The sequence below is a fragment of the Fukomys damarensis genome, unplaced genomic scaffold (genome assembly GCF_012274545.1).
Source record: "Fukomys damarensis isolate Sample0158 unplaced genomic scaffold, DMR_v1.0_HiC HiC_scaffold_27, whole genome shotgun sequence".
NCBI classification, from domain to species: domain Eukaryota; kingdom Metazoa; phylum Chordata; class Mammalia; order Rodentia; family Bathyergidae; genus Fukomys; species Fukomys damarensis.
The window spans coordinates 22117751-22145562 of NW_022900939.1; the positions used below are offsets into that span (position 1 = coordinate 22117751).

General features: G+C 43.8%; 3 protein-coding genes and 1 long non-coding RNA gene across 11 annotated transcripts in view; 2 read left to right on the forward strand and 2 right to left on the reverse strand.

The window, feature by feature from the left end:
- The window catches only part of Sptbn2 (spectrin beta, non-erythrocytic 2), a 39798-nt gene extending 36059 nt beyond the window's left edge, over positions 1–3739 (forward strand). For 3 of the 4 annotated variants that reach the window (XM_010635863.2, XM_010635864.1, XM_010635862.1), the window contains 7 exons: positions 265–404; positions 493–568; positions 648–698; positions 1078–1298; positions 1587–1760; positions 2340–2382; positions 2852–3739. In XM_010635863.2, the coding sequence (XP_010634165.1) occupies positions 265–404; positions 493–568; positions 648–698; positions 1078–1298; positions 1587–1760; positions 2340–2382; positions 2852–3085 (939 nt within the window). In that variant the 3' untranslated portion in view covers positions 3086–3739. The remainder of the gene's footprint in view (positions 1–264; positions 405–492; positions 569–647; positions 699–1077; positions 1299–1586; positions 1761–2339; positions 2383–2851) is intronic. The other variant, XM_010635865.1, reaches the window with a different exon arrangement.
- On the reverse strand, positions 33–8706 carry LOC104870303. The gene is made up of 3 exons (XR_782505.3): positions 8510–8706; positions 623–730; positions 33–264 (listed from the first exon to the last, which is right to left on the reverse strand). It is a non-coding gene; the product is annotated as an uncharacterized LOC104870303 (long non-coding RNA).
- Positions 8707–8711: 5 nt separating this feature from the next.
- LOC104870302 (RNA-binding protein 4B) lies at positions 8712–21150 on the forward strand. Of its 4 annotated transcripts, XR_782503.2 has the most exons (5): positions 9220–9396; positions 9491–9914; positions 16976–17649; positions 19449–19669; positions 20538–21150. XR_782503.2 is itself a non-coding variant. In XM_033756511.1 (4 exons), the coding sequence occupies exons 2-3, from the start codon at positions 9503–9505 to the stop codon at positions 17638–17640; spliced, it is 1077 nt and encodes a 358-aa protein (XP_033612402.1). In that variant the 5' UTR covers positions 8712–8850; positions 9491–9502; the 3' UTR covers positions 17641–17649; positions 20619–21150. The 4 variants fall into 4 exon arrangements, 3 of the variants coding, with proteins under 3 accessions (XP_033612402.1, XP_010634162.1, XP_010634161.1); XM_033756511.1 differs by lacking the exons at positions 9220–9396; positions 19449–19669 and adding an exon at positions 8712–8850 and having other exon boundaries at positions 20619–21150; XM_010635860.2 differs by lacking the exon at positions 19449–19669.
- The window catches only part of LOC104870300 (RNA-binding protein 14), a 54416-nt gene continuing 35632 nt past the window's right edge, over positions 9029–27812 (reverse strand). The window contains exons 3-4 of one of the 2 annotated variants that reach the window (XM_033756509.1): positions 21177–21223; positions 9029–9227 (exon numbers count right to left, since the gene is read on the reverse strand). In XM_033756509.1, coding sequence (XP_033612400.1) covers positions 21219–21223 — 5 coding nt within the window. In that variant the 3' untranslated portion in view covers positions 9029–9227; positions 21177–21218. Of the gene's footprint in view, positions 9228–21175; positions 21224–27812 lie in introns of those variants that run through there. The other variant, XM_033756510.1, reaches the window with a different exon arrangement.

Below are 27812 nucleotides of genomic sequence, written 5' to 3' on the forward strand. Positions count from 1 at the left end.
CCACCCTGCCTTTGGCCTGCGCTCTCTTCTTGGAGCACAGCACTGGCATCACCCAGGTGTGAGCTGAGAGTGTCCTGTTGTCACCACAATGTTAGGAGTCATCAGACTCCATCTTCCCCATTACTTCTTGTCCATACCTTCTTTTTGGATTCTCTTCTCTATCCTGCCTGTTTCATCAAACCAGAGCTGAGACTTTTCAGTTTCCCCCATGCCTTGCTTCTTTACCGAGGCCTTCTACATGCTGACCTCAACATTTCTTGACAGCTGGAGGAGAGAGAGAAGGAGCAGAAGAGAAAGAGGGAGGAGGAGGAACAGAGAAAACAGCCCCCTGCTCCAGAGCTCCAGAGCCTGCCTATGGGGGAGCTGGTAGATGGCCGGACAGCTCCCAGTGCTGCCCGGGATGGGTGAGATCTGGGACACCTGGGCCAGGAGGAGGAGGCTGAGCCCTTGGAAGCCAGCGGGTATTTATTCTGTCGCCTTTGACTATTCCAGAAGCCAGTCACGGCAGCCACTGTCCACACAGGCACCCAGCGTCAATGGGGTCTGCACAGACTCTGAGTCTTCACAGGTAATGCCACATACCAGGGGCTTTCCTTCAGAACCCTCCCCCACACATACATACCCTCTCATGGCCTTTTTGCTTGCAGCCCCTCTTGGAGCAGCAGAGACTCGAGCAGAGCAGCTTCCCGGAAGAACCTGTGAGTCCCCCTGGAGGTGTGGGTGTGGATGCCTGGGAGATGAAAGGACAATAATGGGTGGGAATCCTAGGGGTGACTGAAGAGCTCAAGAGAAAGGGGAGCTGGAAGACAGCCATAGAACTTCCCAACCTCCAGGTAAAACATCTCCTAACTCATCCTTTTTTTTAGAAAGGGCAGTACTGGGGACAGAACCAGGGATAGAACCCAGGACCCTTTTTATTTTTTATTTTGAGACAAGTTCTTGCTAAATTACTAAGTTGCCCAGGCTGGGCTCAAACTTGTGATGCCCTGCCTCAGCCTCTGAGAGTGCTGGGATTACAGGGATGTGCCATCATGCTTGGCTCTAATATTTTGACATGACATTGTTTTTCCCTAACAGGGGTCTGGTGCAGGGGATGAGGCCAATGGGCCACGGGGAGAGAGGCAGACCCGGCCCCAGGGCCCAGCCTCTCCTGTCATACCCCAGAGCAGGTCATCAGAGTCAGCTCATGTTGCCACCCTGCCCAGTCGAGGCCCTGAGCTCTCTGCCCAGGAGCAGATGGAGGGAATGTTGTGCCGCAAACAGGAAATGGAGACCACTCTCAAGAAGGCCGCCAACAGGTACCCACACTGGCTATGCAGTGCCTTTCATCTCTAAGTTTCCTGTCTCTGTGGAGACTTCCCTGGAGCCTCTTCCTAGACCAAGAAGGGGCACCCCATAGTACTGTGTCCTCTAGGAAGGGGAAGATTTGGGACTGGTGCAGGCCTCAGGGGAGGACCAGAGGGACCTAAAGATGAGAATGGAACTGCAAGTCCAAGGATATCTGAGGCAGCCCAGGGTTTAGGCCTTACCTAGCTAGCCAGTCCTCCCACCTATCTGGGCTCCTGACCCTGCCATGTCCTGCCCAGATCCTGGCAGAATGTGTACTGTGTCCTGCGGAATGGGACCCTCGGCTTTTACAAGGATGCAAAGGCAGCCAGTGCAGGAGTGCCATACCATGGAGAACTGCCTGTCCGCCTAACCAGGGCCCAGGGCAGCGTCGCCTTCGATTATAGAAAGCGCAAACATGTCTTCAAGCTGAGGTACGAACCGACTGGTGCTCTCAACGGGAGGAGGAGTCAGAGCTGACACAAGGTGGATGGGGCTTCAAGCAAGGTCCAGAGGGAATAGAGACACCTGTAAGGAGCATCCAGATGGAGCTGGGAAACCCAGCACTGAGAACGCCTGCAGATGAGGGAGAGCTGGGGGATTCTGACTATATTTTACACTAAAAGAAGTGAGGGAACCAAGAAACAATCTGACAACTGACTGTGTCAGGCTGAAAATTTATCCTGGGGAGGAAATTTGGGGGCAGGGTATCACCATTCCCTTGCCACCAGTAATCTCCAGGGGCCTGGCCCTGCCTGCCAGCAAGCAGCAGCACATAGCATGAGATGCAAGTGAGTTCACCCTCGCCCTCTGCAGCCAATCAGAAAGGGTTTGACTTTACACATCTGCAAAATCTTGGAAATTTGAATAATGTGCAAAGCAAGTCAGATCTGGCTCTGAGGGCTGCCCTAGTGTCCTCCCAGCCAGCCTCTGGGTGGGAATGGAGCTCTCCCATGTTCACCTGGCAAACACAGATTCTCAGCTCTGCCCTTGTGGCTTCTGTCTCCCAACAGCTTACAGGATGGAAAAGAATATTTATTCCAGGCCAAGGATGAGGTGAGCTGTCCCCTCCTCCCATATTCCTCTCTTTCCATGGCATTCTTAGGACTCCAGTGGCAGATTCCTTTCCTCCCTCTCCTCTCTCTTTTTCCTTGTTTTGCATATCTCATTCTTGTAATAAGACAGCCCACAGTTTGCCAGCTGGATGTGAAGTCCATACTAAAACATGACCCCTTTTCCCTACTTGGGAGGCTGAGGAAGGAGGATCATAAGTTTGAGCCCAACATGGACAACTTAGCAAGACCCTGTCTCAAAATATAAAAAATAATTAGATTTGGAAATGTAGCTCAATCCAAAGGTCCTAGATTCAATACTTAGTACTATTTTTTAAAAAGGCTTTTTCTTCCTAATGAGATGAAGTAGTTAACCACTTAACTGCTCTTCCTTTTCACTCCCCTGCTGTCCACCAGTAGCTGCCCCAGCACAGGGGTCTTGACACTGAGCAGTTGTTTCCCTGTCCCCACAGGCAGAGATGAGCTCGTGGCTGCGGGTAGTGAATGCCGGCATTGCTTCTGCATCCTCAGACTCTGGAGAGCCGGGAGAGCCAGCGATGCCCAGTGCCACTCGGGGCATGACTCGGGCCATGACCATGCCCCCAGTATCACAGGCCGGGACTGAGGGGTCCGTTGTGTTGCGCAGCAAGGATGGCAGAGAGCGAGAGCGAGAAAAACGCTTCAGTTTCTTCAAGAAGAACAAATAGTTGGGGGAGGGGGACAAGACTCCCAGGCCGGCTCCCTCCCTCTGTTCAGGAAACTGCCAGGGACTGTTGACAGGGCCCACCCTCTTGTCAGGACAACTGCCTGCTGCTAGGGTCTGTTGCCAAGGTCAGCCCATCTTGAGGAACTGTCACGGGACAAGCCAGTGTTCCCAAGAGCAATCTTTTCTTCTGCTATTTAATTCCAGACTAATGGTGGGACCCAGGCAACCCCCACTTCCACTCCCTTGCCTTCTTCTCCTCCCTTCCCCCACCCTGTGGCTCCATCTGCCACTACAGTGTGGACAGTGCTGCACCCTTATAGGCCATGTGGAAAATGACTGCCCCTGCCTCGGGGTCATTCTGCTACCACAGCCAGGGCACAACATCCACCACCAGGTCCCTTTTCCCCAAGGACCAGCCAGAAACCTCTCCGAGCTGAAGTGGGATGGGATAGGGCAGGGGAGGGGAGAGGAGAGCAGGAGCACCAGATGATGGAGTCGGAGGTGCTGAAGCCCTCCTTTCCCATCCTGCCTCATCTGATTCAAGTGGCTGCTCCATCTCCAAACAGCTCCCAGTGGCTTCCAGGTGTGAGTTGTTTAGGGGAACCACAGCCTTGAGTCTGGCCAAGGAGGTGATTAAACAGCTCAGCTTCTCTAACTGTCTCTGGGTGTCTTTGCCTTCCTGACCACAGCCTCCACACCCTTAAAGTACCTTGTGGTTGTAAGAGCCTCCCTATCTTGGTCTCATTTCTCTGTGGTAATGATCTCCAAGATACTGGGCTGACCAATGCCAAGCCTCTCTTTAGACCAAAGACACGCATCATGGTCAGATGATGTTAATTAGCAGTATGTGTTCAAAGGTAGTGAGTGCTTCCCTGCCTCATGTACTTTCTTCACTCGTGATCCTCGCAAATGTCATCAATAACAAGACTGGGTGCACCGCCACAATTTAGTCTCAGCTGGAGTTCCACCGACAGTGGAGAGCAGAACAGGAGGAGGGTGATTACCAACCCCACATTCTGTTTTCTCCCCAGAAGAATCAAGGGAACTCATACAGAGATCAGAGGAATGGCAGGTTCCCTATCCTCTGACTAACAGAATAATGTCACCCTGGGAATCCATAAAGTATATCTTAACCATATAAAACACAACTGCACGCAAGGTGATATATTCTAGATTGAATGAAGTATTAGAAGCAGGTGGTTTCTACATCACTGGCTTGGCAATTAGAGGTTTCAGGGTAATAATGTTTGACTCCAAATGTTGGAAGTGAGCATTTCTTGGTGACTTCCTACAGAAAATCTTTGTTCTTGCATTGTTTTCTCCACACAAACAAACCCCTTTTTGGGCAAGCTGCCTTATCAGCATAATTGGGCAAGAGTCCTGAGAAGATCCCCAAGTGACTATCACCAGTCAAGACAGACAGATACAGTCAACTGTTTGCAGGCCCAGGACTTGGCACAGCACAGCCCCAGAATGAGCTCCAGACATGAGATCTGGTAGGCCAGGCAGTCCACAGGACAACGATCCCTTTCTCTTGGGCGAGTTCAGTATTTCACAGAAAACGTGGATATACAGAACTGCAACAGCCTGTCATGGAATAATGTATCAATTCTACACAGACACCTTAGCTTGTACTTCAGTGCAGCTGTAACACTTCCTCTGTATAGAGACAATCACACTGCACAGTACTCAGGGAATATGGGTGTTCACAGCCTCATGTGGCAAGTGTGGTGGCTCAGAACAAATCATGGGAAATTTTGGAAGGAAGTGTACATGGGGGAAAAATTAACGGGAAATGACCATGTTAATGTAAAATATGTGTAAATATGCAGCCAATTAAAGTGGTCCTGCACCACTGAAAATGGAAAGGTAAGATGGACAATATGGTCTTTAGAGTTATCTGCATACATGTGGCAACTGAAGCTACTTTAGGGCATGATTCATAAGGACAGAATGGAGAAGAGGATAAATGTAGAGTCAGGTAGTCTTGGGAGAGACTTTCAGGTGTGGATGGAAAAGAGGAACAATTCCAGGAAAGAGAGCAGATGGAATGGGGCACTGATGAATATAAGAAAAATCAGGGTGCAAAAATACTATCAAACAGGCACACAAATCAGTGGGGAGTTAATAGGTAATTTAGAGACACATTTGTATTCACTGAATAATAGCTACAAGCATGGACTCTATACCTGCATTATCCAATATGGCAGTTGCTGGTCACATGGGGCTGCTGAACACTTAAAACAGCAAGTCCAAACTGAGATGTGTTACAAGTATAAAATACTGGATTTCAAGGACTTCAGAGGAAAATTTTTTCGATATCTCAATTTTATGTGTTGAGATAAGTAAAAAATATTAAAGTGGATTTCAAACTTTTGTTCTACCTTTTTATTATGTTTACTGGAAATTTCTATTTGTTGTCCTGGGGATTAACTCTAGGGCTTTGTGCATGCTAGGCAAGTGCTCCACTACTGTACTACACTCCTAGTCCTACTGGAATTTTTTATTTGATTGATTGATTGCACCGAAATGTCAGGCATTCTGGGAAAGTGCTCTGCCATTGAGCTATGCAGCCAGCCCGTTTCCAAAAATATGGTTCAAATTATATTTCTATTGAACATCACTGCTCAAAGGAGACTACAGACCTAAATGAAAGATAAAAACTGTAACAATAATAAAAGAAACCATAGAACATCTTTGGGACTTGGGGGTAGAAAAGGACATCACGTAGGAAGCCTCAAAAGCACTAATTTTAAGACAAAAATTGATTAGTATAACTTCATAGAAAAGGATTCCAGTTCAAGCAAAGGACACTGTGGACAAAATTAGTAATAGGTGAAATGGAAAAAGATATTTGAAACAATAGGAGTAATATCTACAATATACAAAAAGTTCTACAATTCAACAATAAAAAGGAGATAGCAGCCTGAAAGACAAAAGATACAAACAGGAAAATTATAGAAAAGTAACACGGAGATGCTCAAAATCATTAGTAACCAGAAAAATGAAAATCAAAGCAAAAAGAAAATATTACTTTATATCTATATGACAGACAAAAATCAGGAAACTGGAAACCAAACATTCTGGAGAAGTGATGACAGGAACCCTGTGCTCTGCAGGTGGGAGGCAGGCTGGTACAGCTTTTCCAGGGGTCTAGCACTGCTTAGACAAGCTAGTTTTATGTATACCCCTAGGACCAGTGACCAGCAATTTCAACCCTGGATTTATGTCCCCTCACATTCTCACACAGAACTAGGACACACATGTTACTCATAACCTTGTTCATAATGATGGGAGCATCCTATATGCGAAGCATTGAATGTATCTTAGAGAGAGAGAGAGAGAGGGAGAGAGCGTCGTGGTTACATAGCTTGGAGTATTACTCAGAAGTTACATTTCACATAGCAGCTTCACACTTAGTGGAAAAAAGTAAAAATAATGAGCTATATATACAATACCACACTATATCCATAACTTAGGCAAACATACATACAATGGCTGGACCTTATTTAGGTCCAGATTAGAAGTCTGACTGTGCAAAGACAGCTGTGATAATCTAGGGTAAATGAGTGTAAATATTAGTGACATAGCATATGGGCTGCGGATGTAGCTCAGTGGTACAGCACTCATTTAACATGCACAAGGCCCTGGGTTAGATTCCCAGCACTGAAAAGAAAAAACACATAGCAATAATGTTTTCTATTAGAAGCAGATACCAAAGTACTTAGCAGCAGAGCATTATGTCAGATTTGTTTTTAGATACTCTAGACCCCCCAAAAGTAGAGGGGGTGGGACAAAATAAAATCAGCAAAATGTTGATAATGCTGAAGCTGGATAATGGGACCAAAGGAGTTCATCATAATATCTCTGTATTTGTGCCTTTTTTGAAAACTCCCATGATAATTTGCTTTTAAAGAAAGGAAAACAATGTGGATTAAAAAGACATGGCTTCCAAAAACAGAGAAACCAAATAATGTACATTAAACTCATTAGAATGACTGCTTATGAAGAAAGAGGAATGGAGATAAAAGGGAATAAATGAAAGAATGAAGGAAATAGAAGAGGGAAGGAGATGGAATGGGGCAGTCAGCTATGATTTTTAAATTTTTAAAAACAGGAAAGTTTGGTGAATGAAAGTTTTAGAAGGATGCAAACTCTTAAGGGGATATTAATTTTGGAGACCTCAGAAAATTTCGGGAATCAGAAAGGTCAGAATCCAAAATACAATGTATGAAGGTGGGTAATAAAAAATGCAAACTCTATCTTTGAGAATTCTCTCCTGGAACATCGGAAGCTGTTAGTACTAGTGAAGGTTAGTGAGAGCTATTTTAGAAAAGGTCAATGAAGTCTCTAGAGGTGCCTGAAAGTAAACAGTCTGAAACTGGAAATGCCCAAGAGGTGAAGGGAAGAGGAGAGGCAAATAGAACTAGGTGGGAGACAAGTACGAATGTCAGTTATTAAAATTGGAAGCTTCCGCCAAGCAAGGTGGTGTATGCCTGTGGTCCTCGCACTTGGGAGGCTGAGGCAGGAGGATTGTTGCGAGTTTGAGGCCAACCTGAGCCATAGTGAGCCATAGTGAGTTCAAGCCTGAATTACAGAGCAAGACCTCGTCTCAAAAAAACCTAAAATATAAATAAATAAGGAAGCTTCTGAAATGCCTGGGAAATAAATTTAGTGAAAGAAACATATCCAAGTAGCTGGGAGGGGGCGGGGAGAAGAGCTTGGGGAATCTGTGCCTCGATGGCATCATCACAACGCAGGATGGTAATTGTCACCCACCCTGGTACCTCTATTTGGAGATAAACAATCCATCTATCTCCGCAATTATCGGCTCGGTAGAGGGTGACATTTACTATTCCACCTAATAGCTTTCTTTTTTGCCACCAGGAGGTGCCCTTGGGCCGCAGCTGAATTATGAAAGCTTAGTCGAGAGGCATGGTTGCAGCTGAGTGTGAACGGGAAGGCGCCATCCCACCCGAAAACAAGGAATTTCTCTGGGCCTCTGAACCATGTATTTCTTTGGCTTGCCCACTACGGACCGGGAACTGTGATGGACAAACGATTACTAGAGAGAAAACCAGCCCACATTATACATGAACAAACAAACCTAAGTGTAGCTTAGACCTACCCCAGCTCTGCCATGGATCATCTTTCTGCTCTTAGTTCTGTTTCTTCAACAATGAAGAAAAACTTAAAATTTTTCAAAGAACTTCCCCCAAAATGATTTGTTTTGCTTAAAATGCGGCACGCCTGTATATCTGAAATATTGCCCCCGCTGCCATATAGACTGACAGGCCTGCTAAAAAAAGCCTCTTTTAGGAGATCCATTGAGATAACCCTTTGTCATCAGCACCCCCCTCCCCAGGTGGCCCAATAGCACGATCCACCGTGCGGGTTAGTGACTCCACCGGGCTTCCCATTTTACCAAGACAGTGGTTGCGTCCGGAGCCTTTCTGACGCTAAAACCGCGACCCCTTCCCAGGGTGGTGATTGGCTAGTTGAGGATGGAGGCTGGCGAACGTAAGCCCTGCAGCGCCGTCACTAGCTCCCCCTCCCACCCGGGTGTTGGGCGGCTATCTGTGTGCGGACGCGGGATTGGTCGGTCGCCTCCCGCGAGGGGTTGGGGAACGGGGTAGCGCGCACTCGCGCGTGCGTGAGCTGGCGCGCGAGAACGGGCCCGCTCGCGCCGAGGCTCGAGCGGCCGTCGCCATTTTGTAGGGTTCTCTCTGACGCGGGAGCCGCCGCCACCATCGCCGCTACCCGGAGGTACGAGGAGGTGTTAGGGGTGTGTGGGGTCGCCGCTGGCGGGTTGAGTCGGCCCTTTGCGGACCGGGACGGCCCAGGGACGGGGTTTCTCATCTTCCAGCGGAAGGTCCAGAGAAGACAACAAGAGGAGGCGGGACCAGGTCTCCGGAGGGGGCGGGGCAGGGGTCGGGCTGAGTCTTTGTTGGGGTGAAGGAGCTGGGGGTTAGACTGCAAGGAGAGGAGTCCGGGTTTGGAGCCAGAGAGGCGTTTTTATTCTTAAGAGTATCTTAGAAAGTGATACCGCACCGTGGAGAAGTACACAGATTTCCCTCCAAAATCTTGTTACCACGTACACTCAGATACTTCTTACCTTCTGCTTCGGCTTTTCTTTTTTCTCCCTGTTCAGAAACATGAAACACAGTTAGTGCTACTCAAACGGGCCTCATCTTGAGATGTTCGCTATGTTGTGCATGCTGACCTTCGACCTCCTGTTGGCACTATACTCTTTAAGAACAAACCGATCTTCCTCTGTCAAGAATAATGAACGTCTGTGTGAAGGCTTTGAAGGTGCCAGGAACTTTGGAGGATTAAGCTCAAACACGGTGTGTTGAAATTTCCCATTTCACCCCTAAATTTTGAAGTCTTGTTTCTTTTCTTCCAGGCTCTCGTCAGGATGGTGAAGCTGTTCATCGGAAACCTGCCCCGGGAGGCCACAGAGCAAGAGATCCGCTCACTGTTTGAGCAGTATGGGAAGGTGCTGGAATGTGACATCATTAAGAACTATGGCTTTGTGCACATAGAGGACAAGACAGCGGCCGAGGATGCCATCCGTAACCTGCACCACTACAAGCTGCACGGGGTGAACATCAACGTAGAAGCCAGCAAGAATAAGAGCAAAGCTTCAACCAAGTTACACGTGGGCAACATCAGTCCCACTTGTACCAACCAAGAGCTTCGGGCCAAGTTTGAGGAGTATGGTCCAGTCATCGAATGTGACATCGTGAAAGATTATGCCTTTGTACACATGGAGCGGGCAGAAGATGCAGTGGAGGCCATCAGAGGCCTTGACAACACAGAATTTCAAGGTGAACTGCTCTGGGACCTGGGTGGCAGACCTCAGTGGGATGTAGCTCAAAACAGAGGGAAAAATACAAGACCCTGGGGCTTGTAGAATAGTCTCTTCCATTCTCTTTTAGGTCAGAATAATAGATTGTGTTTATCATTTTTAAGCATAATTTACTCTTGGGGAAGCAAACACTTCCCTTATTCAAGTTTGCTGAGATATTCCTCAACAACTGTGCAGGATCACAAACTTGGGTTGCTTTTTTCTGTGGTCTTCATTGATAAGAGTGGTGTTGGAAGGCTAATTTGCCTGGGTAAATGGGTATTTCCTGAGAGAAGGGTGGTTAAAGGTCTGTGGCTTTCTTCTTTCTTTTATTATGACCAAAGAAGCCTTTTATTTGAGGGTTTAAATACTTAGAATTTATGGTCTATTCCCTTGGGTGATGGGTACTGGTGGGAAAGAGAGAAAAAGGTATCTAGAGGAATCTGTGTATTATAAATCTGGGTGTTAAACCTGGATTTGGGGGGGGTGCCTTTTGGGTTCTCAAATTTGTTCAGTCTGTGGGCTATACAAGCAGAGCAAAAGGAAAAAAAAAAAAAAAAAAAAGCCATGGACCATTCTGCTATTATTTATCCCTGTGGGAAGAGGAAGAAAATTTCTAAAAATTCAAAGTTTCATAGGAATCATGGTCTTGCTTCTGATGAGATTCCAGTAAGGATATCATAGAGCATGTATTGTTTAAATTTATAATAAAGGGGCCTGTGTTGTTTTAGTACCACAGGAGATTGAAAATTCTAGCACTGTGCTAATATAGTAGCACTAAGTTTATATTAATTGAAATTAAGTAAAATTTAAAGTTCATGGTTTCATTTATACTGCACACTTTTCAGTTGTAAGAGTAATGGCTGCTGGTTTGGCACCCATAAAACATTTCCATTATCATAGAAGTTCTGTTCTGCAAGGTTTTGTTAACAGTATGTTGGACCACACGTTCACAGCCACTTTTCTCCTTCCTAAGTCAACACCCTTTTTGTTCTGAGTGCCACTAAAAAAGTTAAGTACTTAGACCAGGCGTGGTGGCAAATGCCTGTAATCCTAGTATTCTGGGAGACTGAGAGAGGAGAATGACAGGCTTGAGCCCAGCGTGGACAATTCAGTGACTTAGCAAGACCCTGTCTCAGAATAAAAAAGGGCAGGGGAGTGTAGCTCAGTGTGAAGGCGCTGACTTCAACCGCTATTACCAAGGAGGAAGAAAAAGTATTTAAAGGCCCTTTCTCTTCTGAGCCTGAAAAGAGAATGAAAAGAAATAATGGGAAAAGGAAAAAGTTCAGTAGAGAAGGGTAAGAAAATATACAAATAGTGGAGATTGGTAGAGGAGCAAACATCAAGAATCCCTGCCTACAGCCAGTGGGGTCCTGGTCTTTAGCTACCCTTTCAAGCATAGGTCAAAAGTTGTAGGTATATACTGCCATTAACTAGCAAGTGGACAAGTATTTTAACCTCTCTGTGCTTCATTTTACCCACTTAAAGAGTTAATGATCCTTGCCATACCTCCCTCACAGGATGGTAGTAAAACTAGAATAAGGTAATGTTTAAGTGTTTCGACAATAAAAGCAGTGTATGATGAAAGGAGAATGCTGTTTGCTTGCAGCCACTGTTTCTATTCTGGTTAGAAAATTTGGGGTTTTGTTGTTGTTGTTGTTTTTGTTTTGCTTGTTTTTGTGTGTGTGTTTGAGTACTGGGGATTGAACCCAGGACTTTTTCACCATACTATATTTCCAGACCTTCTTTTGTTTTGAAATGATCTCAGTAAATCATTAAGTTGCCTAGGGGGGACTGGAATTTATGATCCTCCTGCTTTAGCCTCCCAGAGTCCTGGAATTACAGATATGCACATCCACATCCAGCTTAGAAAGGTATTAGAATGTAACAGTTAAGCTTTTCTGGTTTATTTTTTCAATTTCTAGTTTTTAAATATTTTGAAATGCCACTGTACACTAGCTTTATAAAAGTGTTATTTTCATTTCATGTGGAAGGGAGATCATTGATGGATAATGGAGAGTGAGAAAGGAGGATTCTTGATAGGTAACAAAATGTAAAAGGATGTAAAACTCAGCTACAAACACTGCAGAGGTATTCTGATAGTGTACTTCTGAATGCCGTTTTTTTCTTTTTTGGCAGTACTGGGGATTGAACCCAGAACCTTCACACTGAGTTATATCCCCAGGCCTTTTTATCTTTATTATTTTGAGACAAGCTCACTAAGTTTATCTGGGTAATGGTCAAACTTGGAATCCTTCTACCTCAGGCTCCCAGAGTACTAGGATTATAGATGTTCATGACCATGTCCATCTCTGCCCTTACCTTTTTAATGTACAGTTGAGTAAAATAAAAGGAGCAAAAATATATATAAGGGAAATCAGTTACCAGGCAGCAGTTGGCTTAGAATGATTTTGTGGTTTTTTGTTTTAGTTTTAGGGTTGGTTTGTTTCTAGGCCCTGGCCTGGTGAAGGCCCCATAACTCTCCAGAGGCCTTGCTGCTCCTGGTTTTGTTTTTTTTCTGATGCTGGGGATTGAACATGCTAAGCACACACTCCACCACTAAATTATACCTCCAGCCCCAACTATGTGGTGTAGTAAATAAAGCAGGTGTAATTGCTTAGGAAGTAGCCAGGTGTGATGGCGTATGCTTATAATTCCAGCACGCTAAGAAGCTGAGGCAGAAGCATCCCAAGTTCAAGCCCTTCTTGGGTAGTTTTAGCAAGACTCTGTCTCAGAAATAAAACAGGGCTGGTGATACAGCTCAGTGAGAAGGCCTGGGTGCAGTCCCCAGTACCATCCCAAAAAAAAAGAAAAGTAATATCTGGGTTTTTTTGTTTGTTTGTTTGTTTGTTTTGGTACCAGGGATCGAACTCAGCACCTTGCACTTGTGAGGCAGATGGCGGAACCACTGAGCTAAATCCCTGGCCCCTGATTTTTTTAATGTTATCACTTCTTTAGAAAGTGCAGGCCCAAACTGAATTGGAGAAGAAAGATCTTTTATTTGGTTCTCATGGTCTCTCTATGGCTCCTCTGGAGAGAGTTGAATTACACATACAGACATTTTAGTAGCCAGCTCTTGTTTTATTTTTCCCAGATGACAACAAAAGGTTTAGGATTGGATAGTAAGTCACACTTTTACAGAAAGTATAATCTAGATACTATTTGGCAGTTTTCAGTTATCAATGAAGGTGACTGTGAAAAGTGCCACCTTGGGCATCTTTTTGAATCTTCATTACTGTATTTAATGGCTGCCGTTTAAGTCTTTACACTGTATAACTTCTAAAAGGAAGCAGTAGAACCTGAGTTTACCTGGATCTTTCAGTGTATGTTTCTTTTTCACAAGCATCATTGAACAGTTTGCATTAGAAAACTCTAGGAATCTGTTCCCAAGTAAACCATTCAGGAAGCTGAATTAGGAAGGAAACACTTAAGTGTTGGTGTCTCATTTTTTCAGTCTTAAATCAGAATGCCATTGTTTCTTAGCTTCATCTCCAGCCTTCTCTGGATTTTGGCATGTGGTAGAGGCCAAGAAATTAAGACCCCAAGTTTTCCCACCTCTCAGTGTTTTTTTGTTTTGTTTTTGGTACTGGGGATCGAACCTGGGTCCTTGCACTTGCAAGGCATGCAATGAAACCACTGAGCTAAATCCCTGGCCCATCTCTCTGCTTTAATACTCTCTTCTGTTCCAGCTTTGTAGAGAAAATAATTGGGGGTTCCTGAAAGCTTTGGCTTGTCCACATGTAGCATGGTAGAATTTAATCGCCTTTTAATTTTCTTTGCCCTGGTCCCTAAAGGTACTAGAAGAGCTCGGTACTTTGCAATTATAAGAACGTTGAGAGAGCTGGTTGTGACAAGTCTATAACCTATCACCCAGGAAGCTCAGGTGGAAGGTTCTCAAGTTCAAGGTCAGCCTGGGCTACATAGCAAGTTCAAGGCTGGACTACGTAGGGCAACCCTGTCTCCAAAAAACCAAACAAAACAGACTTTAGGGGACTTACACTGAAAGCCTGGTTGTAATTTTTGGAATGACTGTTAAAAGACAGAAAACAAAAACACCTATCACTTCTGTTACAGGTCTTTTTAGTTATAAGTAAAATGTGGGTGTTTTGTTTTTGGGTTTTTGTTTTTTTGGCCTCCTCTCACAACTACACAGAGGTAGATTTAGCAATAGCTATTTATACATTTAGGGTTTCCATCCGTCTAAATAAAAAGGACTGAAGATTGGTTTTCGTATCAGAAACATCAAGGTAAAATCATTAGGTCTTCTTTCTCTAAAAAAGAAACAATCTATAAAAGTAAAGTGTAATTTAATTGTAAAGTAAGTTTAATTGGATTTTCTTACAGATGTTGGATTGGTAGCTTTTTAAATGGATTTTGAAATGGTTACTGTGACCTCAGAATTGGAGCACAGTTTGTTTGTCACATACTTCAATGTCACCATGCATGTTTGTAAGCCAAGTAACTTGTAATCCTCTAGTCTAAAGAATATTCTATAATATATTGATGTAGCAGATGCAGCAAATGTAAGCAGGAGCTGGGGATGGTGGGGCATGCCTGTAATCCCAGCAGTTGTGACGCTTGAGGGCTTGAGGCAGGAGGATCACCAAGAGTTTGAGGCCAGGTTGGGCTACAGAGTGAGAGTTCAAGGCCAGGCAAGACTGTCTCAAACATACTAACTTCTGTGGGTGATTGGGAGTATTTAAATATCTGAAAACAGTGGGATGGGTGACTGCCTTCAGTTGTTGCCATTTGCTATTTATTGATGGTTGTTACCATGTGATGATGGATGCTAACTGTCTACTTGCAGCTGGAGGTCAAAAGCCTGAGCATCTTTGTTTTTTGGTAAAGCGTGAGTTTTAAATTGAAGATGGAGTTGGGTGTGGTGGCTCACTCCTTTAATCCAAGGGCTCAGCAGGAGGATCCCTGTGAGTGTGAGGCCAGCCTGGGCTACATAGGGAGTTCAGGGCCTGCCTGAACTACATGTCAAGACCCTGTCTCAAAAAAGTTGAAAGTGGGAAGTACTGGAAACTAGGTAAGGTATCTTAGACATTGAGTAGAACTGACTTTGACTAAAGTGATGTCACCCTACTAATCTGCTAGCCTCAGAACCCATCAGTGCTTGGTATGCTTGCTGCCATCCTGAATTGGGCTGTTTCCAACAGGATGGTGAAGCATGAGAATTCTATTGCACAGCTACTAGAGGGACTGTTGAAAAGAGAGCAGCTAGCTGATGGTGGAGGATTTGTTTTTGAGTGATGACAAGTCCCTGTTCTCTGTATCTGTACAGATTGCCTTTTAGTTACATTTAAAAACCATTGACTTTATCTGCAAAGTCTTAGCAGTTCAAAACTAAATTATTACCAAGACTACTACTTTTTCCCAAATTGCTCTGAAAGACTTTGGAGGCTTTACCACCAAGGGCCTCTGGGTTACATAAGCCCTAGGCAAAGATTATTTCTTCTCTCAGCTGTTCTTTAGTGCTGGTCATTTCCCAAAAGCATGGATAGGCCTTTGGGTAAACATTGCCTAAACTAAAAATTCCTTATAAAATATTTCTGCTTAGTGGCAGGATGAAATGCTGATGATTGTATTACATGGAAGCACATAGTCCCTAAGAAGCTGATAGTATTTCAAGATCTTTCTAATTCTTGTTGAGAGACCTTGGTCAAACAGTTTTTCTTTGTGGAAAAAAGTTTATGTGGGGGCTGGGCAAGGTGGCACATGCCTATAATTCCGGCACCTGGGAGGCTGAAGCAGGAGATTCGCCGTAAGTTTGAGGCCAGTTTAGACTAGTTCAAGGTCAGTATGAACTACATAGGAAGACTCTCCAAAAAAAAGTGTTGAGGGGGAGGGGTTTGAAATCTAGACTTCCCACATACACAAGTATGGGAGATGAAGCAGATGGTAAGTCTACTATAATTTGGATATCCACCATAGCTTTCTGGTGACACACAAATTGCTGGAGGAAACAAGATGGACACAAGATTGCTATTGGATTTGTTTGATTTTGCTTGCTTGTTTTTTGCAATGCTGGGAATCAGAACCAGCATCTCATGCATGCTAATCACATGTTCTTACCACTGAATCATACTTAGCCCATTGCTATGGTTTTTAAACTACAGTAATGCTCAGGTCTTGTGTGGCCCTGAGTAAATCAGTGAAAAGTGAGGAAGATTTATCTTCCAAATGTGGTCTAACTGGGGAGAGGTGGGGGGTTGTTGTTTGATTTGGAAGTATTAGCAGGTTTTGAATTGTTAACAGTCTTATTGAAAAGAAATTATTTATTTGTTGGGGAGTGAAGAAAAGCTAATGAAAGAAGTAGGAAGGGCCGGGCGTGGTGGCGCACGCCTGTAATCGCCTGTAATCCCAGCACTCGGGAGGCTGAAGCAGGAGGATCTGAGGCAGGAGGATCGCTGTGAAGCTGTGAGTTTGAGACCAGGCTGGGCTACATAGTGAGTTCCAGGTCAGTCTCAACAACATAGTGAGACCCTGTCTCAAAAAACCAAAACAAAACAAAAAAAAAAGAGAAAGAAGTAGGAAGGAATCTGGTCTGCTAGTGGTATAAGAAAGGATTAGTCACCAGGCATAGTGGGGCACACACCTGTAATCCCAGCATTTGGGAGGCTGAGGCAGAAGGATTGCCATGAGTTCAAGGCCAATCTGAACTACGTAGCAAGACCTTGTCTCAAAAAAAAACAAAAACCAAAGCAAAAAAAAAAACGATTTGAGTGGTCTCTGAGGATTTAAGATTTTCTAGCTCTGATCTGAATCGAAACCACTTCAGCAACATTTTTGGAGAGAATTGCTGAAATAAAGTTAACAGGGGTATGTGTGTATTTGTGTAGCTTACATTTACTTTCATTTAAGGGAGAATAAAGAATGTCAGCCGGGGGTGGTACATGCCTGTAATCACACCACTTGGGAGGCTGAGGAAAGAGGATTGTGAGTTCAAACCTGGACTACATAATGAAAACCCCTCTTCCCCCAAAAGAAAAGAATGTCAATACATTATATTAAATCTTCTCAATCTATTTCCTTAAGGCAAAAGAATGCATGTGCAGTTGTCAACCAGCCGGCTTCGGACTGCTCCTGGAATGGGAGACCAGAGTGGCTGCTATCGGTGTGGAAAAGAGGGACACTGGTCCAAAGAGTGCCCAGTAGACCGTACAGGGCGTGTGGCAGACTTTACTGAGCAGTACAATGAACAGTATGGAGCAGTACGCACACCCTACACCATGGGCTATGGGGAATCCATGTATTATAATGATGCATATGGAGCACTCGACTACTATAAGCGCTACCGGGTCCGCTCTTATGAAGCAGTAGCGGCAGCAGCTGCTGCTTCTGCATACAACTATGCAGACCAAACCATGTCTCATCTGCCTCAAGTCCAGAGCTCAGCTGTAACCAGTCACCTCAATTCCACTTCTGTTGACCCCTATGACAGACACCTGTTGCCGAACTCTGGCGCTGCTGCCACCTCTGCTATGGCTGCCGCCGCTGCCACCTCTTCCTCCTATTATGGAAGGGACAGGAGCCCACTGCGTCGTGCTGCAGCTGTGCTCCCCACAGTTGGAGAGGGCTACGGTTATGGGCCAGAGAGTGAGCTGTCTCAGGCTTCAGCAGCTGCACGGAATTCCCTGTATGACATGGCCCGATATGAACGGGAGCAGTATGTGGACCGAGCACGTTACTCAGCCTTTTAAAAACTGGAGGTGAGAGTGGGGTGGATGTGGTTAGGAGCTTCTGTTTAGTTCCTTTGCAAGAGACCCTTGCTTCATAGAGGGTAGAGCCCACCTGTTTGCTGTTGAGATAATGTCCAAAAAGTACAAATTATGTTAGTCTTCAGTATTTCTCTACCTTAGAAAATGGATTCATTTGGTCTTTTGAGGTTTTAGTGTGTGGCTCCAATTTGTTCCTTCTGAGAACAACAAACTCATTTTGTTAGTACAAATTTGGATTATAGAAAATAGTGTAAGAGCTGGGTGTGGTGGTGCACGCCTATAATCCCAGCACTCAGGAGACTGAGGCAGGAAGGATCATTGTGTTTTGAGGCCAGCCTGGGTTACAGAGACCCCTGTCTCAAAAAAAAGAAAATAGGATAAAAGAACTAACATTTATTAGTTGGTTCCCTGTGTATATAAGAGGCATTTTTCTCAAACCATGTGAACTAAGGCTTACAGAAGTTCAGTATTTTGCCCACTGTCACTTGGTAAATGAGAGGTAAAGTAAAAATTTGAATTCAAGCTTATCTCCAAAACCAAAGCTGTTTGCACAAAGTCGCTGTGATAAAGTGAATGATATTGGTTCAGAAGTCATAATGGATAGCACAGTGAGAACTTTAGCCTTCTAGTTTGCTAATAAAACTTATTGAGTCATTAGCCTTCATTATATATGGAGCTCTTCGGGTGTCATATTGGTAAGCCAGGTAAAATCCTACATGTGTTAAGTATTGAGTTCTAAGATAATTGAATGGTGAATGTTTTGATACTCTGTCCATATAGTCCTTTCTGTATTTAGATCCAGAGCATTTGCTTTATATAGACATTTAGCCCATGTAGCCTGTGATGTACATGGGTTTCTGCCAGCAATGTTTGTTTTTTAAGAGAGAAACACTTAGGGCTGGGGATTTAGCTCAGTGATTTGGTGGCCTGCCTTGCAAGCACAAGGACCCGAGTTCAATCCCCGGTACCAAAAAAAAAAAAAAAAAAAAAAAAACCAATGAGAGAAACACTTAAGGAATTAGATAAACTGGTCATTTTCTGATGTGCATTAAAACTCATACGTGGTGACTCTGGAAATTTAGTTGACCTATATTAGAAAATGTGTATCCGGTGTTGGAATGGCAATAATAATTAGCATCTAGAAATTTCATAAGAGTAGAAATGGTGGCATGACAACTTCATATTTAGATGGTTTTCCTTATACTTTGAAATTGTCACTTGAATTGGAGCCCCAGTAGTAAGATTAACTTGAATTAACCACTAAGTTTCCAAGGTTCCTGATCTATCCCCATTCCTGGTATATATATATATGTTTTTTGTGAAGTGAGGAGCAAATATGGCATGAGCCTATGATCAGTTATATCCTACACGTTTAGCTCAGTGGTTCTTCCGCCTCTCTCACAAGTCCAAGGTCCCGAGTACAATTGCTGGTACAAAAAACAAAAAAGTTATATCCTACATGACAGTGTCAATAAGACTTTGGTTTTTCTTAAACCATTGTGCAGCCGTATGTATTCATGTGAGTTAAGTAGATAATTCTAAAACCTGTGGATTTTACCATTAATTTTTACAGCTGGATCTACTATGAGGTAAGATGCCTCTGAAGTAAGTTGATATCAGTCTATTAAATAACTTGTTTTTCTTAATTGTGTCTCAGAGTTAAATATTAAACTTTGCAGTCTTTAAAGGGTATTTCTAGGGCATTTTAAAAATAAATTTTAACTGGGAGGCAAGTGGTTGTTCAACTAACCTCTTTTTAGTGATGACTTTTAAAGAAACTTACCTTCCAGGTGTGAACCTCAAATGGACTGAATAACCCTGAGTTGGTTGCAGTCCCAGGAGCCTGATGTTAATGAGGCTGCCAGGATGAAATACAACACAACTGTTGGGGATCCAAATTCGGGTCTCACCCTAGCAGAACTGATCAAGAACGTCACAACTTTTGAAGTCGATTGGCACAGATCAAGACCAAGATTTGGCCCTTTGTCTGTAATAAGTAGAGGAACTTGGTGTGAGTTAACTTTTTTTTTCCCCCAGCCATTGATGTCTGGAGTTTCCATCATCACTGGAAGAATTAGAGAATTCTAGCAGTGATTTATTTCTTCTTTTGAGTTGGCATGGGAGCTTTGGTAAATTTGGGGAACTGCTGGAACTGTGGCTCTATATTTGTGACAGTGTGACATGTAGATGTATTGGAAATGATTGAATAACCGATCACTCCTTGAGACTATCCTTTGTGACTGTCATTTTTGGAAGTTTGTTTATATGGAAGATTAAAATAAAATGAAACACACTTAGAATGATATAGTTGGGCTGGTCATGATGGTGCACACCTGTAGTCCCAGCTACCCAGAAGGATCATGAATCACTTAAGCTTAGCAGTTGGAGCCAGCCTGGGCATCCCCCGCCCCCCCCAAAAAAAGCATTGGCCATATTTGAAATCTCAGCATCTGTTTTTCCTGGACCACTGTAGTTCTTGATACTGTACGTATACCCGTTGTTGGCATAAGCCTGTAATTCTAGCAGTCTGAGAGGCTGAGGCAGGAAGGTTGCAAGTTCAAGCCCAGCCTGAGCAACTGTGAGATCCTGTATCAAAATAACAAAAGGGCTGGGGATTGTAGTTCATTGCAAAGGCCTTGGGTTCAAGTCCCAGTACCACAAAAAAAAATTTTTAAAGGATTAAGAAAATGAGAAAGTTGAATTTGTCACCAACACAGCAGTCTTCCTGCTAGTTTGCATCTTGCCCCATATATACCTATATGTAGATTTGTATATATATAAATAACAATTAGCAGATACTTAGATAATGTTGTGGGATGTACGTTTGATGCAGTCTGACTTGGTGTTGTTCTTTGTTTTTTTTCCCCCCTGGAATACAGGACGGGACCAGGGCCCTTGTACTCGGAGCCAGGCTGCTCTCCAGGCATTGTGTAAGCCTCTTGTGTTGTGCTCTCTTTCAGGTAGGATAATTGCGGACTGAACCCTCGGGCTGCGGTCATAAATGAGAACTTGCTTCGCGCGGTCCCTTTTGCCGGGATGTTTCCATTGCTTCATGTTTCAGTAAACAAAGGAGTTTGTGACCAACTATGTTTTCTTTCTTAATTTAATTCTTCTAAGTTGACTTTTCTTTCCTCTTTATATTAGTGTCTGTAGCCTTTCAATCTGTTCCTTATATTCTCAGCCTCTGAGCAGCCCTGGGTAAGGATTATGCTGGCATCCCTTTTCCTGTACAGTGGAACCCCTCTTTATCTTGCTTTTCCTTAGGAGTTGAACCCTTCTCCCTGCCTACCTGCAGCACCTTTTCCCTTTAAAATGACCATGTAGTAGCAAGCAGCCTTTTCTCTGTTAAATCTGGACTCTAACAGTGAAGCTACTCTTTTGAAGTTGCTAGGACCATTGGGGGTTTTGTTGTTTTGTTTTTTTGTCTGACCTGTGATCGTGATACAGCATTAGCTGAAATTTAGCCTTGTTTTCTCCACTTTTTTTTTTTTTGACAAATAAACATTTTTAACACTTACCTTTTTGTGTTTGTGTGACTTCTGATTCTTTCCCAGTTGTGCTCAAGCTACAAAATGCAAATGAGTAGACATCTTAAAATTTAGATGTAGAAGGAAGGATTCAGTGAGGTGAGTAATATAGCTTCAAAATAGGTACTGTAGTGGTAAGAAGTTAGCCAAAATCTTGAAACACTGATAAATACACTGCAGCTGGCAGTCAGGCTCCTTTCTAAATAACTGAAACTGTTCTTCCAATGTTAATCTAGCAAACCCCAATTAGTAAAGAAACCCCCATAGGAAGCCTAGCATCAGGAAAAGGCTAAACCACAATCTCCCCTCCGATAACCTTTTGAGGGACTTTTTTTGAGACCGGGTCTCACCATGTATTTCACACTAGTTGCAAACTGAACTCACCATGTGTAGCCCAGGCTGGTGTTGAATTCATGGTGATATTCCTGCCTCAACCTCCCAAGTGCTAGCATTACAGGTGTGTACCACTACACCCTGCTTTGTCCTTTTAAAAAAATTACTTTAGGAGCTGGGGGACATAGTTGTAGAGCACACAGTCCTGGATTAAATGTCCAGCAGCATCAAAACTGCATATTTTTTTATATATATTCACATATATATTCATTTAAGTTCACTTATAACTATTAAAAGTTCTCTTAAGGTGTTAATATTTCTGCTAGGATTAGACTGGCTAAAATGAGTAAGATGGCTTTGATAGATTTTAAAAAGGGAAATTGTATTTTGAGCACCAAAGCAAATTAGGCATGATTAGCAGTGACAACATTCTGAAATCGTGTCCTCCCCACTTTTTTAAGAAAATACACATTGCATGTAACCCCCATGTACCCTATATGGGAATGATATATTCTACACAGCTACTCAGGAGGTGAGGCAAAAGGATCACAAATTCGACAGCTTGGACAATTTAGCAAGACCCTGTTTTCAAAATGGGCTGGAGCTACATATAGCTCAGTAATAGAAAGCTTGCCTAGTATGTGTAAGGCCTTAGTTATTTTTTTGTACCACTGATTGAACTCAGGACATTGTGCTTGCAAGGCAGGCAGCCGCACCTAAATCCCTGGCCCTAAGTTTTATCTCTAAACAAAAACAAAGCAAAACAAAACACCCTGATGTTAACAGTTAATTGAGATGGGCAATTTATACAATCCTAAAATAGTTTTTTCTTGGGCGTGGGATATAGTTAAGTAGTAGTCCTTGCCTAGCAGTTTTGAGGCCCTGGATTCAATTCCCAGTACTGCCCATGCTACCCGCCCCCCCAAAAAAGGTACCTTGAAGCATTAGAAATAGACACATTTTTTTTTTAAGGCATTTCTTTTTTTGGTACCAGGAGTCCAAGTCAGGACCTTGAGCTCTCGAGGCAGGTGTCGGAATCACAGCTAAGTACCAGCCCGGTTTTTAGGCATTTCTTTATACTAGCTGGTTGTGATGGTACACACCTGTAATCTCAGCACTCTGGAGGCTGACACCCGAGGATCCTAAATTTGAGCCCGCCCTTAGCAAATTTAGCAAGATCCTAATTAAAGGAGGAGGGTGCTGAGGAATGTAGTTCAGTGCAAAGGTCCAGGATTCGATATCCAGCAACCCCCCCCCCATAGAACTAATCAGTAGCCTGTAGAGAGACCGAATATTTATGAAGGATGTTGAAGACTGAAGACATGTTCCTGACCCAATTTGGTGGGGAAGGGTTCACACATCAAGCCTTTCACCTCCATAAATTTCTGAGCAGTCAGCTATTTGGGGCAGTGTTCTGGGCACAAGCAAGGTTCAGTAGTAGAAGTTCAAGGAAAAATAAACCCTATCCTGACCGAAATATTATCACTGTTGGCAGAAAGCCAGATTCACCTAGGTGGTATGTGAGAATTCTGTGGGTACTAGTGTGACACCTTTTCCTAGGATGCCAGGGGAGGCACAGACTTACTGAGCTCTACCTCTGCTAAGATCACCTTGGCAAAAGCTCCAGTTGTGCAAGCAGTGCTCCATCTTTCAAGCCTGAGGCAGCCTCCTTCCTACCCTCTGATTTCAAGCCACAGTGGAGTTATTATAGGCATTCAGGATAGGCAGAAAAAGGTTGGGTGTCTCCAAGATGGTTTTGAAAAGGGAAGCAATTTTCCCAAGATTGGCCTCCTGGCTCGTGTGGAGATTTGGAAGAAGAAAAAAATAAAACATGTTCCTGCAAAGAGCTGCCAAAAGAATCAGTCTTTCTTAGGGCTTTCTTGAGTGAGGGCAAGATTGTGCACTCCTGCCAAGAAGAAATGAAGCACAGGAAATGGCAGAATCAGCTTTAAGAACCCACAGATACAGAGCAAAAGATCTGGTGCAATGAGTGCTATCAATAATGCAGGGCTTGTGAAGATCCAATCCAAATAAAAACCATCATTTTCACTAATGCACAAAACCCCAACAAACAGCATGGTTAGCTCTCCCAATATTTAAGGCAACTGAGGTTTAGAAAGAAAGGTTAAATGTTCTACACCTCATATGGCAAAAAAACACTCCTGATTCCTGTTACTTGTTCACCAGAAAGTTGCAGGCAGAAACTACTACAAATGAGCAGTTGGTAAAGGGATCAGCAGTCCTAAGCAGTCATATCCACCCAAGGAGGAAAGAAAGTTTTTCAAACTCTTCATACAGCGAGGTGAACTAACCTGCCAGGATCTGGCTGGCCCCTGGCACTAGCATCAGAAGCTAGTGTCAAGCGGGACAGTGGTGATAATTAGAAAGTGAATGGCCAAGAAAAGGATCACTTCCTGCACTGTTGGCACCACTGTCTCCACCTTGGGAGCAGCCAGTGCACTCCAGTGGCCATGTTTGTGAATTGTACCACACAGGCATAAGGAGTCCCACAAGAGGTCAGTTTAGCTGGATGTTACTCCCAGGTGCCCGTTCCAACCCTGAACCACACTGCAAAGAATGATAGATGGGTAACAGCTCTACCGGGCAGAGGGCAAACTGCTCATCCCTTACTTCGAAACCCTGGGAGTACCAAAAAAGAGCTCACACCCCATTTTCCACCCTTCCCCAGTGATAACCTGGGATTCCTGATGATGGTCTTGGCCCTTCCTGGAAGCTAGAGCCCAAGCACACCTGGCCTGGGAGGTAGCCACTATGGAGCTGGCTCAGCTGCTGGCCCTGCTCAGAGTCTGAGCTCTGCAGGGGAATGATAGGACTCAAACCCAAGTCTTCCAGTGGTCCTGGACTTGTAACAACCTCTCTGAACCAGCTTTATCCTACATTGAATGGGACTCACACCTTCCTTTGGGCTATTTGGAGCAGTAAAAAGTAAGGCAATCTGTAAATGTTGGCTATACTACCAACTGGTTGGCTCTAGAAAGCTATCAGTGACAAGCTAAAAACAGTGTCCCATCCCTCTTGGAGCTCAACTGAGGCAGACCCTCAAGTACATTAATCCATGCTGACAACTATGAAGAGGACCATCTACAGAATCGAGATATAAAGCCTAGATGGGACTAAAGAGAAGTTAAGTGAGGAGAGCTGCCAGCACTCCCAACTCTGCTTTCAGAGATCAACATCTCAAAGCTATAGGCCGTTTTAGGCATAGACACTTCCACCATCTCTCTCATTATATACTGCTGAACTCTGAACTTTAATGGGCCAGAACCATTCCAGCCCCAAATGGCCATTCATGAACCCTCTGGTCCCACTCCACAGGGATCCTGGGCTGAACTCATTTGTTTGGCAGTACTAGAAATTGAACCCAGAGCCTCACACAGCACTCTACCACTAAGCTACAGCCCAGCTTTCTATTTTGAGATAGAGTCACACTACTTTGACCAGCCTGAATGTACAATCCTCCTGTGTTAGTCCCTGGAATAGTTGAGATCACAGGTGTGCACTACTGTGCCTCGAACTCATGGCAATCCTATCAGTCTCCCGAATGCTGCAATTACAGGTGTGCACCACCATGCCTGGCCACACTGTTTTTCTAGTTTTTTTAAATGACTACTGACACTAAATCAACAAATGGATGGGGAGCAATGCAGGGGGTAGTATGTTTTCAAGGGAAGCACATCATTCACATACATACTTACTAAATGTATGTTTTAGGCTGTTTCCAGGTATTAGTAAGGCAAGACATTTTCTTACTCTACCCCTTAAAATTCTGTAAGAATATTTTTAAAAACGAGTAAATGTGGCAGGGCATGGTGGCACACATCTGTAATCCCAGGACTGAGGAGGCTGAAGTAGGAGGATCACAAGTTTAAGGCTAGCCTGGGCTAGTTTCAAAGCCAGCCTGAGGCTGAACTACATAGTAAGACCCTGCCTCAAAAATAGTAATAAAGAATTTGGGATGAGTACCGCAAAATATACAAACTGGGTACAATGGTGATAAAGATGGCTATGATGAGCCAATGATTAAATGGCTGTCTCAAAAAAATCACTTTAAAAAGGCTGGAGATGCAGCTCAGGGTGAAGGCCCTGGGTTCAATAGATACATAAATACTCTCAGTATCTGATGAAAGGAGTCTGGCATGGTGGCACACACCTGTAATCCCAGCACTTGGGAAGCTAAGACAGGACCATTGCCTTGAGCTTGAGGCCATCTTAGGCTACATATTTCAAGGCTAGCCTGAACTACATAGCAAGACCCTGCCACAAAAAACAAACAATACCACAGAATCAAGATGACTACCAGGAATCTGGCTGAACAGGTTAAGTGGATTGTAATACCACTTAAAAGGGAAGAGGGCTGGGGATTTAGCTCAGTGGTTGTGGTGCCTGCTTTGCAAGTGCAAGGCCCCGAGTTCGATCCCTGGTACCAAAAAAAAAAAGAAAGGTAGTTCTGCAGTGGAGAGACAAGAGTGCCACTTTGGGGGAGGGATTTAGCTCAGTGGTTCTGCCTTCTGCTTCGCAAACAGAATGACCCAAGTTCAATACCCAGTACCAAACAAACAACAACAAAAAAAGAGTTCCACTTTGTGCATAGTGTTTGAGGTGTCTGAGACAAACAAATGTCAAGTAGGATTCTGGAGTTTGGAATCTTTTGTCTTTCCAGTACTGAGGCTTTCAGTGTACACCACCCAGGCTGAACTACACCCCAGTCTCCTCCCCCCAACCCCAGCCAAAGTCAAGGTCTAAGTCAGCCAAATTGCCCTGGCTGGGCCTAAATTTGCCTTGGCCTCCTAGAGTGATGGGATTAGAGGCACCATGCCTAGGTGTACTCTTAAATCTTGAGCAGAAGAAAGGTCTGGAACTAGAAATACAAATTTAAGAGTCTTGACTGAATGTGGTGATACACTTCTACAATCTCAACTACTCAGGAGGCTATGGCAGGAGGATCACAAGTTCCAAGCCAGCCTGGGTAACATAGCAAGACTTGTCTCAAAATTTTAAAAAGTGGAAGAGGTGAAAGAATTAAAAGCATCATACCACAATGATTGATAGACACAAACTCATGTTTATAACAGCAATTTGTAATAGCTGAATCTTGGAAACAGCCTAAATGCCCATCAACTGATAAAGATGTTTTTTTTTATTCAGTGACGTACTACTCTGTCATAAAGAAGTACTAGCTTCGGACATAGCTAAATGGATGGACCTTGAGACCATACTAAGTGAAATAAATTGTATACACGTTTAAATATCACATTATTTCTCTGTTATGAGAAACAAAAGTAAAAATAAGGACTAAAATGTATACTAGATTTTGGGAAATGGGAAGAAAATGTTCAAATGGGAAAGGGAACAAGGGAGGAGGGAGGAAAAAAAGGAACAAGAAAAAAACTAATAGGAAAAAAATACAAAGCTTTTGTACATAGGGAGGGGAGGGGGCTTGAAGGGGGAAATGGGATAAAATTTAGCTCAGTGGCACCTCATCTACCTCTCAAGCACAAGGCCCTGAGTTCAATCCCTAGTACTGAAAGAAAAAAAAAGTAGGGGAGGGCTGGTCCTAGGTATATACCTTAGCACTTTCTGGTTCAATACTCAGTACCACAAACACCCCCTTCTCCCTAAAAAAGCCAAGCTTTCACTAGGGATTATCTATGGCACTGGCTGGAAATGCCCAGGGAGAAGGGACCTACATGTACTCAAAGGATCAATATAAAACCTAGTGTTTTTTGATTTCTTGAGACAGTCTTGCTATGTAGTTCAGGCTGGCTTGAACTCACTATATAGCCCAGGTTGGCCTCAAACTCAGTGACCTTCCTGCTTCCTCTTGAGTTAGTTTAATGTTATATGGCTGAAACAGCAGGATCAAGACAGACATAAGAGAGTAGGGCTTACTGGTCTTGGATTGCACTTTATTTTTGCTCTGAATTAAATAATTCACTAGCAGGTTTTGAGCTGAGCTGGTATTACCTACTTTACATTTGAAAAGGATCATCCTGGCTACTGTACTGTGAAATAGTGCAATGGTATAACCAGTTAGGATCAGGAAAACACTTCAGAAGTCTTGGGGTGGTGGTGATGGTTCTGATTTGTGGTGTTAATGACAAAGGTCAAAGAGCAGGAGCTTGGCTTGATGGTGCACACCTGTAATCCCAACACTCCGGAGGTTGAGGCAGAAAGATCGCTGTTAAGTTCGAGATCAGCCTGGGCTACATAGTGAGTTCCAGGTCAGTCTCAACTACATAGTGAGAACGTCTCAAAAAAAAAAAAAAAAAAAAA

Coding starts and splice junctions, on each gene's coding strand:
- LOC104870302 (XM_010635860.2), top strand. CDS start 9,370: ATGAACGTCTGTGTGAAGGCTTTGAAG. Junction 9,397..9,490: donor TCTGTGTGAAGGCTTTGAAG/GTGCCAGGAACT, acceptor CTTTTCTTCCAG/GCTCTCGTCAGGATGGTGAA. Junction 9,915..16,975: donor TGACAACACAGAATTTCAAG/GTGAACTGCTCT, acceptor TATTTCCTTAAG/GCAAAAGAATGCATGTGCAG.